Here is a 19,901-nt window from a genome sequence, read left to right as displayed (position 1 = left end):
CGTTGTTTCTGAAGCTGCAGCACGTTTCTCCTGATTGAAGAGTTCTGGGTCGTTGTAAAGCGTTAGCGACCTAAAAAGAGCTTGTAGTGTAGCGACAGTAGTGAACAGTCTATCATAATAACAAGTATAGATGCTAAAACCCTTTATGATGGATTACATGAGATAATCCCCTACACAGTTTCACCACAAAAGCACACGATGTCCAGTAGTTAATAATTGTCTCTTTGGAAACGTCCTCATTGCTCTCATCTCTACTAATGAATTTTTTTTTTTACAAACACAACGAGTAATGAAAAGTGGTTTTATAGAAATGATTACATTAGCATTGCTGTGTGCAGTGGGAATCAGACTCAATCATATATAATCAGCTATAGGTAAAACTGTGAAAATATACTCATTCTGTCAAGACGGAAAATTGGTATGCATCATTGAGAGCTGCCTCTGTATTGCCAAGATGGGAATTGCAAATGAGATTTTTAATGAAAGTTATTTATGCCCCTCTCAGTTTATAGCGACTGTGTGTGTGGCTATGAGTTTGGAAATTATTTGGCAAAGGAAGTGTAGGATTCAGATGAGTTAACAGAGCAAATGAGCTGCTTCATGAATCTAAACTCAGTCCATATGAACTGTCTCCGAGACCCAGACACATGAAGACATTTTTTAAATATCCAAAGGTTATTTCTGACCTTTTCCATTTGTATTGGCTTTCAGGAGCTCGGGCTAAGTGTTGTCCTACTGTACCTCCCACTGAAACTTAAAGTTCAATTATTTGTGAAAGATGTGAGACTCTTAGATGGCTTGCTGCCAGCGTAATGGCATGAGGACGTGCACAGGGGAGACGGATTCAGTTCCTTCAACAAAGAACAATTAATTTACCGAGAAGCTGAAATGTGGCTCTTACTGAGAGGCACATGATCATTCATTCCTTTATTTGCTTTGGTCTTGTTCATGATCTCATGGGACTACAGTAGATGTAATCCCAGCATGCATTGGAACTACAGTGCATGATAACACAATATATCCTGTGGAGGAAAATTGTTTTTTGAATTGTCCTTTCAAGGGTGCCCTTCAAGTGGAGAAACCTAATCAATTGCCTTTTATGATGCCTTTACATTGAAAAAAAACGTATTTCTTTGTTGTGCTTTTCCAAGTGCTCAAAGTGCCTTACATATCACATCTCTGCATGTGTGACCATTACAGAGGGTTTCATCCCTCCAATTCTATAGTCTTTCTATAGTGCTAGACATGTAATACATTGAATACTGTGGACAATACCAACAGGAACAATTCAGGGTGAAGTGTCTTGCCCAACGGTGTGCTGAGTGCAGTGGTGGTCAAGATACCCTTTCAATGGAGATGATGGAGAAAACATCGTGTTCCCTCTATGGTGCCGTTGCGGTGAAGAAAACATGATGAAGGGCCTTTTAAGATGCACTTCAAGTGGAGACACATGATCAAATGCCCTCTAAATTAGCCCTCCAGTGGAAACAAACTTTATGAAATGCCTTCTGAGATGCACTTCTAGTTGAGAATGATAAAGGTCTCTACAGGATGTCCTTCCAGGGGGGACAACATTATCAATTGTCCACTATGGTGCCCTTCCACTTAATACATCTTGATAAAATGCCCCCTAAGATGCACCTCCAGTGGTACAACATGATGAAGTGAACTCTTTCATAACGTTTAAGTGGATTAGAGATGATAAACTAACCTTTATGATGCTCTTTCTTTGGATAAAACCTGATGATGGTGCCACACTGTTTGCAGTCAGCCACCACAGCCTAAAGAGATACACTTACCTCATTAACATCACCTCACCACTGACCCCAATTAAAACAGTATGAATACAATGACATCACTCACATCGCCTCCACCCCACACATCATATTAACAGTAAGTTAAATAACAAGATGAATCTCTTTCTATATCTCTCTATGAGAACATCTCAGAAGATTAAACAGCTGTGCTGATGATCACCTGTAAACATGGCCAAGTGCATTAACCTATTTGTGAAAACATGAGTAATGTCACCAGATGCTATATATATATCCATCAAGGGGTGGCAACAACAACTGATGCAACCAGAAGAAACAGGGATTAGCTGTGATCCGAGGTCAAAGCAGAACCCCATAGTAAATCATTCCCTTACTAGTTATTTTCAAAGTTCCCCTGTCTTTCAAGTTTCAAGTCAGTAAACATGAATAGATGGAAACCAAATGTAATTAAATATATATATTGTATCTTTTAGTGACTATATGCTGTTACACAGTGTTAAAATGTCATCCTATGAGCTGCATATTACCATAGGTCCACACCTGCTTTGCTGATACAAGGCTTTTCTGACCTCAATGGTCTGTTTTACTTTTAATAGTCTTATATTCTTATGTTTTTTTTAAATTATTTTATTAATACCAGACATAGAGAAAGATTTTTAAAATGATTCTATATTAACCATTTTATTCATTTGTATATATTTATTGTATTTTAATTGTATTTAGTAAATTAACATCATTATGCTAATCCAATTAGATAGTGATGATGTGTTCACTGCCCCTTTAAGACGGTAGTCAAAACAAAGCGTGGACTGTTTTTCCGGCCAAGCGGAAGTGGTTATTGTTGCGGTCTTTACCAACGTTAGTATGTGGGAAATGAGGGCTGCTATATATATAAAAAACAGCTAGCTCTGTTAAAAATCGTATTCCATTTCATTAGGAATATTTGATGTTTCATTATTATAATTTTCCCTGAACTAACCGCTAGCTTGTTAGCATCAGCAGCCATGCCGTCCTATTCTGAATTAAGGAAAACAAACCACTTCTACTACTTCATCAAATTCACCTTAAATATCTACTCAATGCTGTTTTCGGTAAGTTTCCTGTGCATTCGTTCACGTTATTATAGCTATTTTAATTTGCAACAGTGTCTGCTAATGGTAGCGGGTGCGAAACACCCACTAGCATCAACTCGTAAAACCTCATCCATAAAACTGTGAATTTAATGTTTTATATTTTCCTTGCTTATGCACACTTGTTACCACATAATATTTTACATATGATGAATCTATACCATCTGTTGTACACATCGGCATGTATATCAGACAATGAGCACAACCATCTGGATCACAATTAGATTTTTAAACACGTATCTCCTCCTTAGAAAGCCTGTTTTCATCCACAGTTACGGGCGTTTTTGGTGCAGTTTTGCTACAGATTTATTGAGATTAAAAGCCCCATGTTGGCTAGGACTCATGCCGTATTCACCAGAAGTCTATAGTGATTAACATGTAAGTCATACATTATGATATACATTTTTTTTTTGTTGATGTAGGGCCATGCTATGTTAAATTGTCATATTTTCGAATGGGCTTTGGTGTGGAGTTTTGGGGATACTAGCTAGCAAGATGCATGGTTAGCCTGCAAGATAAACATCATGCATCCTCCTATTTGTTCATCCTTTCTGACTACAATCATTTTTGGCCATGTAATAATTCATTACAGTATAATTGGATGTTATTAACTGCATTTTTTTAATTGTTTTTATCAGTATTAATCGATCACTGGTAGCAAACAGCACGGTGGTGCAGGGCGTTGGATGCAGTTAAAGGGAAGGCTGTGGGCAAAGAGATCTGCCGACAGAAAAGAGGAACAGGCGGAAAAGCGCCTTTTTTATTATTGATTTAAATCCAGCAGTGGTGTTAAAGTACTGTACTGAAGTACACTTTTGAGCATTTCAATTGTATGCTACTGTGTACTTCTATTTCTCTACAATTCAGAGGTACATGGTGTACTTTTCCTCGACTACATATATGTAATACCTTTAGTTACTTTACAGATCTGGATGAATGATGTGAAATATAATCAAGTGTTAAATCAGACTTTAGTTCCACCTGGAGTAAATCCACAAGCTACCCTGCAGTATACAAAGTCATTCAAACTAGCTGCACCTTTACCAGCTTTGAGAACACTTTAATGATCAATCATTATAAAACATATCATATATATTATTCTGAAATGGACCAATCTGCACAATGACTACTTTTACTGTCTTTCACTATATTTTGATGAGAATACTTTCCTACTTTCACTTGATGAACATTTTGAATGCAGGACTTTTACTGTAACAGAGTATTCCTACACTCTGGCACTTCTACTTTTACTCAAGTACAAGATCTGAGTACTTCTACTTTTACTCAAGTACAAGATCTGAGTACTTCTTCCACCTCTGCCATTCATGTTCATATTATGACTTCATATACTTTAATATATCCTAATAATGCATGTGTGAAATGTTATTTAAAGTACTTAATACTAGTTAAATAAAGGTACATTTGGTGTGGGTATTATTTCTAAACCAGTTTAAAAAACATGTCCCGGCATGTTCAGAGCCTTCTGGTTCATTGGAATCAAGGTCAACAAACAGATATTTGTTTAATAAAGTGTCCCTGCTCCTCACTACCCAAACTGTTTTTATTGGATGATAAAATAAAATTGTGGCAGGTGAAGACATTTAAATGATTTGATCCAACAAAGCACAGGTATGTTAAGGCCAATTATAATAAGATGGCCAAAGTGAGTCACATATTCAAGCAGAAGTTTAATAGAGTTTAGTATTTCACACTCTTTATAACCGTTTTTTTTTTTTCTTATCAACCCACACTTATCAAAAATCAAAATCACATGACTTCTCAAATGTCCAATCACAGATGAGGGTGGAGCAACCTTCAAACAAATGTCCCACATTGGGCTAAATCACCCTAACTAAACACAAACATGCTTTCCTGTGCAGCTGTATGACTGTACGTGATAGGCTAAGGGGCGGGACATCTCTAAGCGGTTGACCAATCAGAGCAGACTGGGCTCTGGTTTCAGACAGAAGGTGAAAAGAGGTGCTGCAGCACAGGCAGTATGGGAACAATAACGAACTTTTTGAACATTAAAGCATGGAGACATGTAGAGACACTACATACTGATATACACCTGAACATCAGCAGGAGAGGACTCTTTAAAGTAGAGACACTACATACTGATATACACCTGAACATCAGCAGGAGAGGACTCTTTAAAGTAGAGACACTACATACTGATATACACCTGAACATCAGCAGGAGAGGACTCTTTAAAGTAGAGACACTACATACTGATATACACCTGAACATCAGCAGGAGAGGACTCTTTAAAGTAGAGAAACTACATACTGATATACACCTGAACATCAGCAGGAGAGGACTCTTTAAAGTAGAGACACTACATACTGATATACACCTGAACATCAGCAGGAGAGAACTCTTTAAAGTAGAGACACTACATTACTGATATACACCTGAACATCAGCAGGAGAGGACTCTTTAAAGTAGAGACACTACATACTGATATACACCTGAACATCAGCAGGAGAGGACTCTTTAAAGTAGAGAAACTACATACTGATATACACCTGAACATCAGCAGGAGAGGACTCTTTAAAGTAGAGAGACTACATACTGATATACACCTGGACATCAGCAGGAGAGGACTCTTTAAAGTAGAGACACTACATACTGATATACACCTGAACATCAGCAGGAGAGGACTCTTTAAAGTAGAGACACTACATACTGATATACACCTGGACATCAGCAGGAGAGGACTCTTTAAAGTCAAGACACTACATACTGATATACACCTGAACATCAGCAGTAGAGGACTCTTTAAAGTCAAGACACTACATACTGATATACACCTGAACATCAGCAGGAGAGGACTCTTTAAAGTAGAGACACCACACACTGATATACACCTGAACATCAGCAGGAGAGGACTCTTTAAAGTAGAGACACTACATACTGATATACACCTGAACATCAGCAGGAGAGGACTCTTTAAAGTGGAGACACTACATACTGATATACACCTGAACATCAGCAGGAGAGGACTCTTTAAAGTGGAGACACTACATACTGATATACATCTACACATTAATATAATAGGGCCTCTTTAACTTAGGAAAGGTTGGTCAATAGGCCTTGATGACCATATTATTTTTTACTTCATTTGAAAGACTCTATATTTGCTAAATATTCATACAATATTAATCATCTGGAACCTTTGCCAGCCTGAGAGTGACTATATGGTTCAAAATCATAAAACTGCTTCTACCAGGTAGGGAGGGGAAAAACATAGTTAAGCTGTTTTATTGTGAAATAAACATTTATAGGATCACAGTTATCCTCAATTCTGCAAAACTTGTTCTCCTCTTCAGGATGCTAGGTCATCCAGGGCTTAGAAGCTCTTTATAAACATCCTCTATCCCTCTATTTGTGATGCTTTTTTATGTACTCTGGCACCTGATTCACTTGAAAGTACAAAAAAAAAAACCATCAGGAGTTCATTGTTAATTAGAAAATGGTCGATATCCATCCAGCGCCAACTCTCAGGCCACTTTAGTTGATTATTACTGTCCTAGAGTTAAATTTAGGACCCAACAGGCCATGAAGACGTGAATATGATTGATCCTCCGCCATTATCTGCCGCTAACAAACCCCTGCTGTGTTCTGGTCCTCCATCTCACCCCAACAACACTTATCTGCGGGAACATTGTCGGAGTTATATTCAATTTGGAGCGGCGTAAATATGCCTGACTGTCTGTGTTTGTTGAAATATATTCACCCGACAGCACATTATTGAATATTACTTCTAAACATGGGTAGTTTGATGCCATTAGCAGTCCAGACAACCTTTCTGTCTGGACTTAATGCAGAAAGTGAAGCAAAAGTTCACAGTGTAGGTTTTATAAATGTTATATAAAGTTATTTCTGCTTTTGGGAGGTTACCTTTGGTTAAAGAGGACATGCTCCTTTTGTGGTTTCATATCAGTATGTAGTGTCTCTACTTTAAAGAGTCCTCTCCTACTGATGTTCAGGTGTATATCAGTATGTAGTGTCTCTAATTTAAAGAGTCCTCTCCTGCTGATGTTCAGGTGTATATCAGTATGTAGTGTCTCTACTTTAAAGAGTCCTCTCCTGCTGATGTTCAGGTGTATATCAGTATGTAGTGTCTCTAATTTAAAGAGTCCTCTCCTGCTGATGTTCAGGTGTATATCAGTATGTAGTGTCTCTACTTTAAAGAGTCCTCTCCTGCTGATGTTCAGGTGTATATCGGTATGTAGTGTCTCTACTTTAAAGAGTCCTCTCCTGCTGATGTTCAGGTGTATATCAGTATGTAGTGTCTCTACTTTAAAGAGTCCTCTCCTGCTGATGTTCAGGTGTATATCAGTATGTAGTGTCTCTACTTTAAAGAGTCCTCTCCAGCTGATGTTCAGGTGTATATCAGTATGTAGTGTCTCTACTTTAAAGAGTCCTCTCCTGCTGATGTTCAGGTGTATATCAGTATGTAGTGTCTCTACTTTAAAGAGTCCTCTCCTGCTGATGTTCAGGTGTATATCAGTATGTAGTGTCTCTACTTTAAAGAGTCCTCTCCTGCTGATGTTCAGGTGTATATCAGTATGTAGTGTCTCTACTTTAAAGAGTCCTCTCCTGCTGATGTTTAAGTGTATATCAGTATGTAGTGTCTCTACTTTAAAGAGTCCTCTCCTGCTGATGTTCAGGTGTATATCAGTATGTAGTGTCTCTACTTTAAAGAGTCCTCTCCTGATGATGTTCAGGTGTATATCAGTATGTAGTGTCTCTACTTTAAAGAGTCCTCTCCTGCTGATGTTCAGGTGTATATCAGTATGTAGTGTCTCTACTTTAAAGAGTCCTCTCCTGCTGATGTTCAGGTGTATATCGGTATGTAGTGTCTCTACTTTAAAGAGTCCTCTCCTGCTGATGTTCAGGTGTATATCAGTATGTAGTGTCTCTACTTTAAAGAGTCCTCTCCTGCTGATGTTCAGGTGTATATCAGTATGTAGTGTCTCTACTTTAAAGAGTCCTCTCCTGCTGATGTTCAGGTGTATATCAGTATGTAGTGTCTCTACTTTAAAGAGTCCTCTCCTGCTGATGTTCAGGTGTATATCAGTATGTAGTGTCTCTACTTTAAAGAGTCCTCTCCTGCTGATGTTCAGGTGTATATCAGTATGTAGTGTCTCTACTTTAAAGAGTCCTCTCCTGCTGATGTTCAGGTGTATATCAGTATTTATTGTCTCTACTTTAAAGAGTCCTCTCCTGCTGATGTTTAAGTGTATATCAGTATGTAGTGTCTCTACTTTAAAGAGTCCTCTCCTGCTGATGTTCAGGTGTATATCAGTATGTAGTGTCTCTACTTTAAAGAGTCCTCTCCTGATGATGTTCAGGTGTATATCAGTATGTAGTGTCTCTACTTTAAAGAGTCCTCTCCTGCTGATGTTCAGGTGTATATCAGTATGTAGTGTCTCTACTTTAAAGAGTGCTCTCCTGCTGATGTTCAGGTGTATATCAGTATGTAGTGTCTCTACTTTAAAGAGTCCTCTCCTGCTGATGTTCAGGTGTATATCAGTATGTAGTGTCTCTACTTTAAAGAGTCCTCTCCTGCTGATGTTCAGGTGTATATCAGTATGTAGTGTCTCTACTTTAAAGAGTCCTCTCCTGCTGATGTTCAGGTGTATATCAGTATGTAGTGTCTCTACTTTAAAGAGTCCTCTCCTGCTGATGTTCAGGTGTATATCAGTATGTAGTGTCTCTACTTTAAAGAGTGCTCTCCTGCTGATGTTCAGGTGTATATCAGTATGTAGTGTCTCTACTTTAAAGAGTCCTCTCCTGCTGATGTTCAGGTGTATATCAGTATGTAGTGTCTCTACTTTAAAGAGTCCTCTCCTGCTGATGTTCAGGTGTATATCAGTATGTAGTGTCTCTACTTTAAAGAGTCCTCTCCTGCTGATGTTCAGGTGTATATCAGTATGTAGTGTCTCTACATGTCTCCATGCTTTAATGTTCAAAAAGCTCTTTATTGTTCTCATACTGTCTGTGCTGCAGCACCTCTTTGAAACCAGAGCTGCTCTGATTGGTTAGCTGGCCGGCTCTGTTGTGATTGGCCAACCTGCTTAGAGATTTCGCTCACGTACAACGAAATGTGTCATATTGGTCGATCATCTGAGCGGCAAAGAGTAGTAATTAATCAGTGTTATAGAGATGTTATATATTCAAATAGCAGGAAGCACAATATTTTTGAATGGCAAAATATGTGTTAATTATCATTTAGAAACATACATACAGTATTTCACCCTACAGACGGTATCCTAAATACGTAATAACAGATATTTGTTTGCTACACATCCTCTGTATAAGGAGAGTAATAATGAAAAATGATCGATTCCTCCAATATCGTGAATCATATCAGTCGATAGAATGCACTTTCTTCCAAATCCTGCCGCCCTGACAATCAGAATCGAGCTCTAAGGCTTGCAGTGTGAACCTGTCCATGACTGGACTTTGAGATTGAAAGATAAGCTTCCCAATGTCCTGGGGACACTGTCAGATCAGCTGGTTCAAAGTCTGCCACACACTCCTATCTTCATTACAGCTGCAGTGACTTCAGACGTGGGATCTGATCCAGGTTCAGCCTCAGAGCCGGTGCGTTATGGAGGCTGTGAGCATTTAATTGAGTTGAAGCAGACGGACGTTTGCTCTTAAAGCAGATTGCCTCTTTTTCCAATAGAAAAATCAATATCAGGGAAGCAAACGCTGTGTGTCTGCTCTTCTCCAAGCACTCAGTTAAATACCAACAGGGCGCATCACTCCATTTGTGTAATTCGTCAACATGTTTTTAGCGTGCTCACAGGGTTAAACTTGGGTCGTCTTAATAATCTTTTGATGTAGTTCCTTTCATGTGATCTTATAATCCAGACGCAGTAGTGGAAAGTATATAAATACATTTACAAAAGTACTGTACTAAAGGGTAGAGATGCAACAGTAGCACTTTGAGTCGATTGACAGAAAACAATGGACGATTTTAAATGATTTCTTGTTCAGAAATGGCAGAAAATACTGATTTCAGTACAATTTCTCAAGTACTACATTGAGTACCATGGTGAAGTACTGAGGTCTGTTCTTTACTTGAGTATCAACATTTTATGCAAACTGATTTTCATGCGTAAACGTGAGAAAATGCTGTTTTCTGCCTTAAAAAATGTAGACATTTGAGTTTAAAGTGAATATCTTTGGGTTTTTGACTGACTAAACACGACATATAAAGAAATACCTGCTGGGTCATACGTATTGAACACTTGAACAATGTAAATTATGAAAAAATACCATGATATGTAGAGATGTCCCGATCCGATCACGTGATCGGGGATCGGAGCCGATCACGTGATTTTCAAAAGATCGGAATCGGGAGGGAAAAAAATCGGGGATCGGGATTTTTTTATTTTTTATTTTTTTAAATACTTTTTTTACATTTTGTATTCAATGTTACAAAACAAAAATGACCATGTTCAAGTCTTAAAGTCATCCTGAGGCCTTAGTTTTGGTTTCAAATGACAGAACATCATGTATGTGTTGCTTCTTTGGGGCTTGTTTTCATAGACCTGCTTATTTCTCTCAAATCTGGCAACAGAGTGGGCGCAGTGTCTAATTGTAGCAGTAAGCTAACGAGTACTGAAAGCTTTATTTTGTTTTGATCCAACGCTGCACAACTGAACTGATCCAATGCTGCTGTGAAAGAAAGAAGCTATATCCATGTTGGGTAGAATATCCAATTTAAATTAAAAAATAACCTTAAGGGACAACTTGAATGCTTTTTTTCTTTTTTTTCTCTTAATGCATTGCATAAAGATCGGATCGGGAAAAATCGGTATCGGCAAATTGTCAAAATCAAATGATCGGAATCGGATCGGGAGCAAAAAAAGGTGATCGGGACATCCCTAATGATATGTGGTAGTAGTAGTTAGAGCTGTATCAATTACTTGGCTGGTCATTTAGATGATTGGCAGGAAACTGTTTTGCAGTCTGGTTAGTTTTATTAATTCTTCTACTCCACTCCATGTCATGTTATACTGTTTATTCCACTATATTTGAGTCTCAGCTATACCAAAAATACTTTATTAAATGAGTCCTATTATGCTTTTTGGGGTTTCCCCTTTCCTGTAGTGTGTTCTAGTTTTTAGTGCATGTAAATGGTCTGCAGAGGCTAAAATCCCTGCTCTTATATGATGAATAACTGCGTTTACAGTTTAGTTTTGCGGTACATTTCCCTGAAGCTGAATGCTTTATTTTCGTTGTTGTAATGGTGTGTTTCCTCAAGTAGAACATCTGTGTCTTCCTGATAATATTATAGGTGTAAAAGAGGTCTGTGTGCACTTTGAAGCGATGGTGGTTGAGATGATGCAGCCTTGTTACAGCAACAACACCCTTTTCCCATTTTCGGTTCCCATAATCACACATTCCCATTTTATATATTTGGGTGTTGTGTTCTGGGAAACCTGTATTCTTAATAAACACCTTTCATACAGAAAGATTTCAGGAGTTATTGTGGAGCACCGTGATGGGGCAGGAGTTAGGGATGGGAACGATTAATAGAATATTCGAAATTATTCAGGTATTCGAATGTGAGTTATGAATATTTTTATTGTAATTTTGTTTTTTGGTAGGGGTGCCTAAGTTGATTACACATTATCAAATGGAATAATTCAATGTATACGACAGTGCCATAGCTTAGTGTGTTAGGTCTAAAGGTGTGTTTTGCTCCGCTCACCGGTCCCTCACAGCGGGCAGAGCTGCAGGTGCTGATCTCTCTCTCGCGTCCGGTTATACTTCACTCGCGTTTATGTCCAAATCCATCAGATCTAGCTCGTTCTAATGATATGGCTGCTGCCCCTCCCTACACGCAGACCACGCAGACTCAAACCCCATCTTAAGCCCACATTCCAGCTGAGAGGGTCTTCTCTACAGCTGGCCTGATTGTGAATCGCCTCCGCACCCGCCTCTCACCTGAGTAGACATGCTCATATTCTTAAAGAAGAATGAGTATTGAATAGCTGCATTCTGTGTACAGGCCCTGTTATAGGTCGTTGATCTCTGTTGTCACGGGTTACGTTCGTGTATGATCCCTCTTTCATTTTACAAACAAGTTATGTTTTAAGCATGAAAGCTGTAGGCCTATAGCTGTCAACTGTTCAAACTGTGATCACCAGCTCAATACATCCGGCAAATTCGACTTGGTTTCTCTACTTATTTCAACATGTATTTATTTATTTTTTGTAAAAAGAAATCCCACATTTATTTTTATTTTTTTGTAGGATATGTACATTTTGTCTAATCTGTTAACCGTTTTTTTTGAGGGTCGAATATTCGAATATACATTTGCTTTCAAATTCCCATCCCTAGTAGGAGTGTGTAAAGTACTTTTAAAAATAAAGGAAATACAGGAAATGCAGCGAGATAACAATAAAAGCTAAGAAATGCTCAGTGTTGCAGTGAGCCATTTAAAAGATAGACTAATAAAAGCACATTTTAAAGCATCATTTTTAGACGGAGCCATGTTGTTTACCTTTGACTATAAGAAGAATTGTAGCTCCACAAAAAATGTGGCCATGGGGTAATTTTTATTTTTGCTATTAAAATAATTCCTTTTGTGTTTTTAAGTGAATTTCTGACTTTTAATTAAATCAACATCAGATATATTATTTATCCTGGGGGGAAATCTGTTCTTTGCTTAATTTTAACATAAAATAGAATCAAACATATTAAGTAAACCCCAAAAAGTTCAAATCTAAATGTGCAATAAGAAGATAATAGAATTAGCTTTATACTTGTATACTTTGTACTTTGAGGGTTTGTGACTCTGCAGACCGTTTACATAAAAACCTTCATAACACACAAGGGGACGGGTGATAACCGGAAAAGCATGACATGTGTCCTTTAACATGCAAAGTTAAGGGAAGATGTTCACATTCTTTTACAATAACAATAAATATGTAAAAATGGGTAAAAAAAATAATCTAAATATAAGTTTATAAACAGGTTTTCTGACGTTTGCTCCATTTTAAAGTACAAGATAAAAAAGAGTAAACGTATGAAAAACATCTGAAGTTAAAACGTGCAAAACTTTTGCTTGAAATATAATAGTATGATGGCTCCCACGGGATTGTTGACATCCACCTGGTTTTTCCCATTAACTGGGGAGGGGGGGGGTTCTACCATTAACTTGGGGGTTTCTCCCATTAACTGGGGGGTCTCTCCTATTTTGACTTGAGCCGTCCCTTATACTGTAGATACTGTCTTCTGACTGAGCCGGATCCTTTGGCTCGGCTCTCTTAAAGCGCCGGCTTTTTTGGCTCCCAAGCGGCTCTTCATGTTACCACAGTTTACCTCGGAGCCTCAGTTTCGCCGCTGCGAGGCTCTGGTGCTCGCAGCTCACGCTAAAACCCCCCGCTCATCGCGTCCAAATCGTGCACGTTCCGTGTTGTCCCGTAGCAGGTACCTTCGATGTCGGGGAAACGCTCTTCAATACTCCGAAAATAATCCCACCAGACTCCTTCGCCCCTCCAACAGAGGGATGTCCTTGTCCTTTTTCCTTTTCGTTATTTCAAGCGATAAAGACTCTCGATCTTCTCTGGAATTATAAATATTTTTGGACGCCCTCGGCTCGCGTTCAGGGCGTCCCGAGCTTGATAAGGGCGTCAAATGACGGCGAGACGGCCCCCTGGCGGAAACGCTGACTGGGGGTTTCTCCTGTTAACTGGGGGGTCTCTCCCATTACTGCGGGGTCTCTCCCGTTAACTGGGGGGTTTCTCCTGTTAACTGCGGGGTCTCTCCCGTTAACTGGGGGGTTTCTCCTGTTAACTGCGGGGTCTCTCCCGTTAACTGCGGGGTCTCTCCCGTTAACTGCGGGGTCTCTCCCGTTAACTGCGGGGTCTCTCCCATTACTGGGGGGTTTCTCCCGTTAACTGGGGGGTTTCTCCTGTTAACTGCGGGGTCTCTCCCATTACTGGGGGGTTTCTCCCGTTAACTGGGGGGTTTCTCCTATTAACTGCGGGGTCTCTCCCATTACTGGGGGGTTTCTCCTATTAACTGGGGGGTTTATCCTATTAACTGCGGGGTCTCTCCCATTACTGGGGGGTTTCTCCTATTAACTGCAGGGTTTCTCCTGTTAACTGGGGGGTTTCTCCTGTTAACTGCGGGGTCTCCCATTACTGGGGGGTTTCTCCTGTTAACTGGGGGGTTTCTCCTGTTAACTGGGGGGTTTCTCCTGTTAACTGCGGGGTCTCCCATTACTGGGGGGTTTCTCCTGTTAACTGGGGGGTTTCTCCCGTTAACTGGGGGGTTTCTCCCGGTAACTGGGGGGTTTCTCCCGGTAACTGGGGGGTTTCTCCCGTTAACTGGGGGGTTTCTCCTGTTAACTGGGGGGTTTCTCCTATTAACTGCGGGGTCTCTCCCATTACTGGGGGGTTTCTCCTGTTAACTGGGGGGTTTCTCCTGTTAACTGCGGGGTCTCTCCCATTACTGGGGGGTTTCTCCCGTTAACTGGGGGGTTTCTCCTGTTAACTGCGGGGTCTCTCCCGTTAACTGCGGGGTCTGTCCCATTACTGGGGGGTTTCTCCCGTTAACTGGGGGGTTTCTCCTGTTAACTGGGGGGGGGGGGTTCTCCCGTTAACTGGGGGGGGGTTTCTCCTATTAACTGGGGGGTTTCTCCTGTTAACTGCGGGATCTCTCCCATTACTGGGGGGTTTCTCCCGTTAACTGGGGGGTTTCTCCTGTTAACTGGGGGGTTTCTCCTGTTAACTGGGGGGTTTCTCCTATTAACTGCGGGGTCTCTCCCATTACTGGGGGGTTTCTCCTGTTAACTGGGGGGTTTCTCCTGTTAACTGCGGGGTCTCTCCCATTACTGGGGGGTTTCTCCCGTTAACTGGGGGGTTTCTCCTGTTAACTGCGGGGTCTCTCCCGTTAACTGCGGGGTCTGTCCCATTACTGGGGGGTTTCTCCCGTTAACTGGGGGGTTTCTCCTGTTAACTGGGGGGGGGGGGTTCTCCCGTTAACTGGGGGGGGGTTTCTCCTATTAACTGGGGGGTTTCTCCTGTTAACTGCGGGATCTCTCCCATTACTGGGGGGTTTCTCCCGTTAACTGGGGGGTTTCTCCTGTTAACTGCGGGGTCTCTCCCATTACTGGGGGGTTTCTCCCGTTAACTGGGGGGTTTCTCCTGTTAACTGGAGGGGGGGGTTCTCCCGTTAACTGGGGGGGGGTTTCTCCTATTAACTGGGGGGGTCTCTCCCATTACTGGGGGGGTCTCTCCCATTACTGGGGGGTTTCTCCCGTTAACTGGGGGGTTTCTCCCGTTAACTGCGGGGTTTCTCCCGTTAACTGGGGGGTTTCTCCCGTTAACTGGGGGGTTTCTCCCATAAAAAAATCCACAGAAACAAATGTAGAATGTGTGATATTGGGCTTTATAAATAAACTCTGATTGCTTTCCTCTGTATCACAGGTTGTTGCACACGGTGTCATCACGGTTTTGTTGCTCATCCAATCATTGTGAACTGTCTGAGTCTATTAGGGGTCACGTCCATCGTCTTCATTCACTGCATAATTCCTCTAAGTGGATAAAGTTTCGGTTTATGTGGGCTGGAGCCAAATCCTTCCTTAAGAGGAAACAAATCCACTTAAGAAGTTCATTAGTCTGGATTTCAGTGGAGCGTTTACACGGAGTGAGGAGATGCCAAAACATTCCTTGGCTTGATTTGAACAAATAAACTTTTAACGATTTTTGCATCATCAATCAATCTGGCTTGCTTGAATAAGTCATCTAAATTAAAAATGCCCTTCCTAGTTCCTCAAAGTCCAAGGTCATGTCACTTTATTATGATATATAACTCCATGCTTTAATGTTGAAAAAGCTCTTTATTTTTCTCCTACTGCCTGATTGGTCAACCGCTTAGAGATGTCCCGCCCCTTAGCCTATCACTTACAGTCATACAGTTGCATAGAAATGCTTTATAACCTCTTTTCACCCTCTGTTCCATCACGTACAATGTGTTGGAGCAATGACCAATAGGAGCGTGAGTGTTACATAGTGATGTCACTATTTTCCTGAAGTAAACTTAGGGTCAGGGAGCACTAGGATTTTAGCCTTTGCAGACCAGTTACATGCACTAAAACCTATAGAACACACTACAGGAAAGAGAAAAAGGCAGAAAAGGGCTTCTTTAAGTGCATTTAAAAATCATTTTCGGTTTCAAATACTACAATCAACCTGTTTGTTCCTTAATGCCCAATTGGAGTACAGTAAGTAAAAGTATTCTGACTTTGAATAGACTTTGCTCTCACATCAGTTTCTGTAATGTCAGCATCACCAACACTGCGTACCAAACCCTCGACACTATTCCTTCTTCTTCCAGTGAGTGTTTTTATCCCACTAACCCCCCCCCCCCCTCCCTCTCTCTGTAGCTGATGGGCCTCTGTGTTCTCTGTGTGGGGGTTTACGCTGAAGTGGAGCGGCAGAAGAACCGGACCCTGGAGGGCCTGTTTCTGGCCCCCGCCGTGGTGCTCATCCTGCTGGGCCTGGTCATGTTCACCGTTTCCGTGGTGGGCATGGTAGGCTCCCTGAGGGACAACAAGACCCTGCTGCACATGGTGAGGAGGAGCTCTTTGTTGTTGTTGATGTTGTGTACTGAAAGATATCTTTAACCCCCGAGCGTTTCCAAGAAGAATTATTGTCGGTGCTGCTGTCGGATTTCTTTTTCCCCCTCAAAGCAACACGAGACACACTGTGGAGGTTTCCAGAAATCTGTGCAGCAAAGACATCGATAACATAGTTTCTGTCGCTTGATTTTCATAATAATAACAATAAATAACATTATTTGTTGAAGGCAGGTCAAAGTGCTTTAACAGTTTGGCACAAGACAAACAGAAAATAAGATAACATACAGTCCAAGGTTAAAAGATATAAGCAGCATGTGCAAGTCAAGCGCTTTGCAAAATAGATTAAAGGCATTTAAGGGGCCCTATTATTCAAATGTTCAGGTTCATATATATATATATTTGTTTCATGTTTCTACTCTGACATGTCTCCATGCTTTAATGTTCAAAAAGCTCGAAACATAGGGATTTTAGCCTTTACAGACCATTTACACCAAAACCCGTATAACAAACTACTGGAAAGGGAAACCCCCAAAAGCAGAATAGGGCCTTTTTAAGATGTCGTGCAAAAGAATGACATCATGACCTTTTAAGTACATATGAAAACAATAATTAAAAAGCCAAAATAATACAGATGTATCCAAGCTAATAGTATGACTTATAAAATACAACAATACAATGTTTTATTGAGACCTGTGAAGACACCATTACAGTAGTCCAGTCTACTGAAGATAAAAGCATGGACAAGTGTTTCCAAATCCTGCTGTGACATTAGTCTTTTAATCTTAGAAATATTCTTTAGGTGATAGTAGGCTGATTTAGTAACTGTTTTAATGTGACTGTTGAAACTCAGAGTCCATGACTAATCCTAGATTTGTGGCATCATCTGTTGTTTTAAACATTGCAGAGTGAAGCTCAGCGCTGACTTTTATTCGTTCCTCCTAAGCTCCAAAACAATTACCTCAGTTTATCTTTAGTTAATTGGAGAAAGTTCTGACACATCACGTCATTGAATTGCTCATGTACTTACTCAGTGCTTTAATTGGACCATAGCCCCGTGGTGAGATTATAATGTAAATGTGTGTGTCGTCTGCATAGCTATGGCAACTTATTTTCCATATCTGAGGGAGTGGAAGCATGTCGATGTTAAAGTAAAGAAGTCCCAGGATGGAGCCCTGAGGTATTATTTGAATTTTGTCTAAAAGTGTATCTTTTTCCCTGCCTCCACAGTTCCTCTGTGTCCTCTGTGTGTTGCTGCTCCTCCAGGCCATCGGGCTCACCCTGGCTCTCATCTTTGAAAACAAGGTAAACATTATTCATGTCACTTTTCCTCTAAATCCTCTGATAATATCCTAAATGATAGCATCAACACTTGTTCCTCTCTTCAGACGTCGGCCCTGTTTCAGAGCAGTATACGAGAAGGAATCAAACACTACTACGATGATCTGGACTTCAAGAACATCCTGGACTACATGCAGGAAAAGGTGGTTTGATATTTAATATATAAATACATAAAGACAGACACTTGAGGACAATAATGATGCTCTTATTTGATATGTTTTTGCTACGCAGCTGTAGGGGTGTACCATCTCTTCCTACAGTGCAACATACAATATGTAGGAGACATAGAAAGACATGCAATAGTGCAAGGGGCACCACGGTTTGATTTGATTTATTTCCAACGTGTAAAATATACAACAAAAATATTATTGACTTACAAATTATATATACAAACTAGAGATGATCCGATCACGTGATCGGGGATCGGAGCCGATCACGTGATTTTCAAAAGATCGGAATCGGGAGGAAAGAAAATCGGGGATCGGGATTTTATTTAATTAATTTTTTTAAATACTTTTTTTAATTTTGTATTCAATGTTACAAAACAAAAATGACCATGTTCAAGTCTTAAAGTCATCCTGAGGCTGTAGTTTTGGTTTCAAATTACAGAACATCATGTATGTGTTGCTTCTTTGGGGCTTGTTTTCAGAGACCTGGTTGCTTATTTCTCTCAAATCTGGCAACAGAGTGGGCGCAGTCTCTAATTGTAGCAGTAAGCTAACGAGTGCTGATAAGCTTTATTTTGTTTTGATCCAATGCTGCACAACTGAACTGATCCAATGCTGCTGTGAAAAAAAGAAGCTATATCCATGTTGGATAGAATATCCAATTTAAATAAAAAAATAACCTTAAGGGACAACTTGAATGCTTTTTTTTCTCTTAATGCATTGCATAAAGATCGGATCGGGAAAAATCGGTATCGGCAAATTGTCAAAATCAAATGATCGGAATCGGATCGGGAGCAAAAAAAGGTGATCGGGACATCCCTAATACAAACAAATGATCTTCCTAATTACACATCCGAAAAGGTTGCATGTAAAAATGCAGGAATATGTCGACTAAGTACCTGTGAATAAGTGTATTTTGGAAACGTCACACTGTTTAAAGGAGAGGTGTGATGGCCATTTCCACTGATCATAATTCCATTGTTGAGGTCTACTAAAATAGAAAAATACTGTGCAATTTTCCAAACTCACATTGGTCTCTCATACAGCATCTCTGTAAAGTATGTGTATTCAGCAGTATTCACTTTCTCCACTAAACGGCTCGCTGCAGCTCCCCCCCCCTCCCCTCCCTGTGAGCCCAGTGTGCTCCGATTGGTCGGTACGAATCGCGCTGAGCTCCGTGGAGGTGTGATTTCCTTGTTTAGCGATACACAGCCAAACACAGCCAAACTCACCCTGAGCACACACAAAGTCACAGCCGAAATAAAAACAATAAGTGTGGCTTGATATTGAGTAAAAGAAAGGTTGATAAACGCTGTGAGAATGGGTCTGCAGAGAGAATGGGTCTGCAGAGAGAATGGGTCTGCAGAGAGAATGGGTCTGCAGAGAGAACTGTCTGTTATCAGCCTGCAGCCAGGGAGGAGAGATCAGCAGAGCTGCTTGCACTGAGTGTGTGTGTGAGGAAGTCTGTGGATTGGTCAATTTGGACCAATCAGCGGGGGCTTAACGTAACGGCTCCGCTGACCTAACGTAACGGCTCCGCGGATTGGTCCATTTAGTTCCGGGTACGTGCTTTCGTAAGCACGTACCCGGAAGAATCAAATGGATGATGACGTTTCACCAACGAGGCGTTTTGGGGAGGTATTTTCTGTGTCAGAGTTTTACTCGCTACAGGGTGTACTTTAAGGGGTCTGACTCTGCAGACCGTTTACATGCAGAAAAACCTTCATAAAACACAAGGGGACGGGTGATAACCGGAAAAGCATGACATGGGACCTCAATCTAATCCGAACAGTACATCAGTGCATTGAGTTTCTTTGAACATGACCTTCAGAACTAAATGTCTGTAGTGGGTGTTTAACCTTTAGCCGTGAGC

The 19,901-nt window shown here is 40.6% G+C and overlaps 1 protein-coding gene across 2 annotated transcripts in view; it reads left to right on the top strand.

Moving 5' to 3' along the window:
• Positions 1-19,901, top strand: part of LOC307044049 (tetraspanin-15) — a 47,642-nt gene that overhangs the window by 12,259 nt on the left and 15,482 nt on the right. The window contains exons 1-4 of one of the 2 annotated variants that reach the window (XM_079689076.1): positions 2,575-2,866; positions 16,329-16,514; positions 17,751-17,825; positions 17,909-18,004. In XM_079689076.1, the coding sequence (XP_079545202.1) occupies positions 2,780-2,866; positions 16,329-16,514; positions 17,751-17,825; positions 17,909-18,004 (444 nt within the window). In that variant the 5' untranslated portion in view covers positions 2,575-2,779. Of the gene's footprint in view, positions 1-2,574; positions 2,867-16,328; positions 16,515-17,750; positions 17,826-17,908; positions 18,005-19,901 lie in introns of those variants that run through there. The other variant, XM_079689077.1, reaches the window with a different exon arrangement.

The sequence above is a fragment of the Notothenia rossii genome (genome assembly GCF_949606895.1).
Source record: "Notothenia rossii genome assembly, chromosome: 6".
NCBI lineage: Eukaryota > Metazoa > Chordata > Actinopteri > Perciformes > Nototheniidae > Notothenia > Notothenia rossii.
The sequence above is the reverse complement of the archived record's forward strand: the minus strand, read 5'-3'. Positions and strand labels throughout refer to the sequence as shown.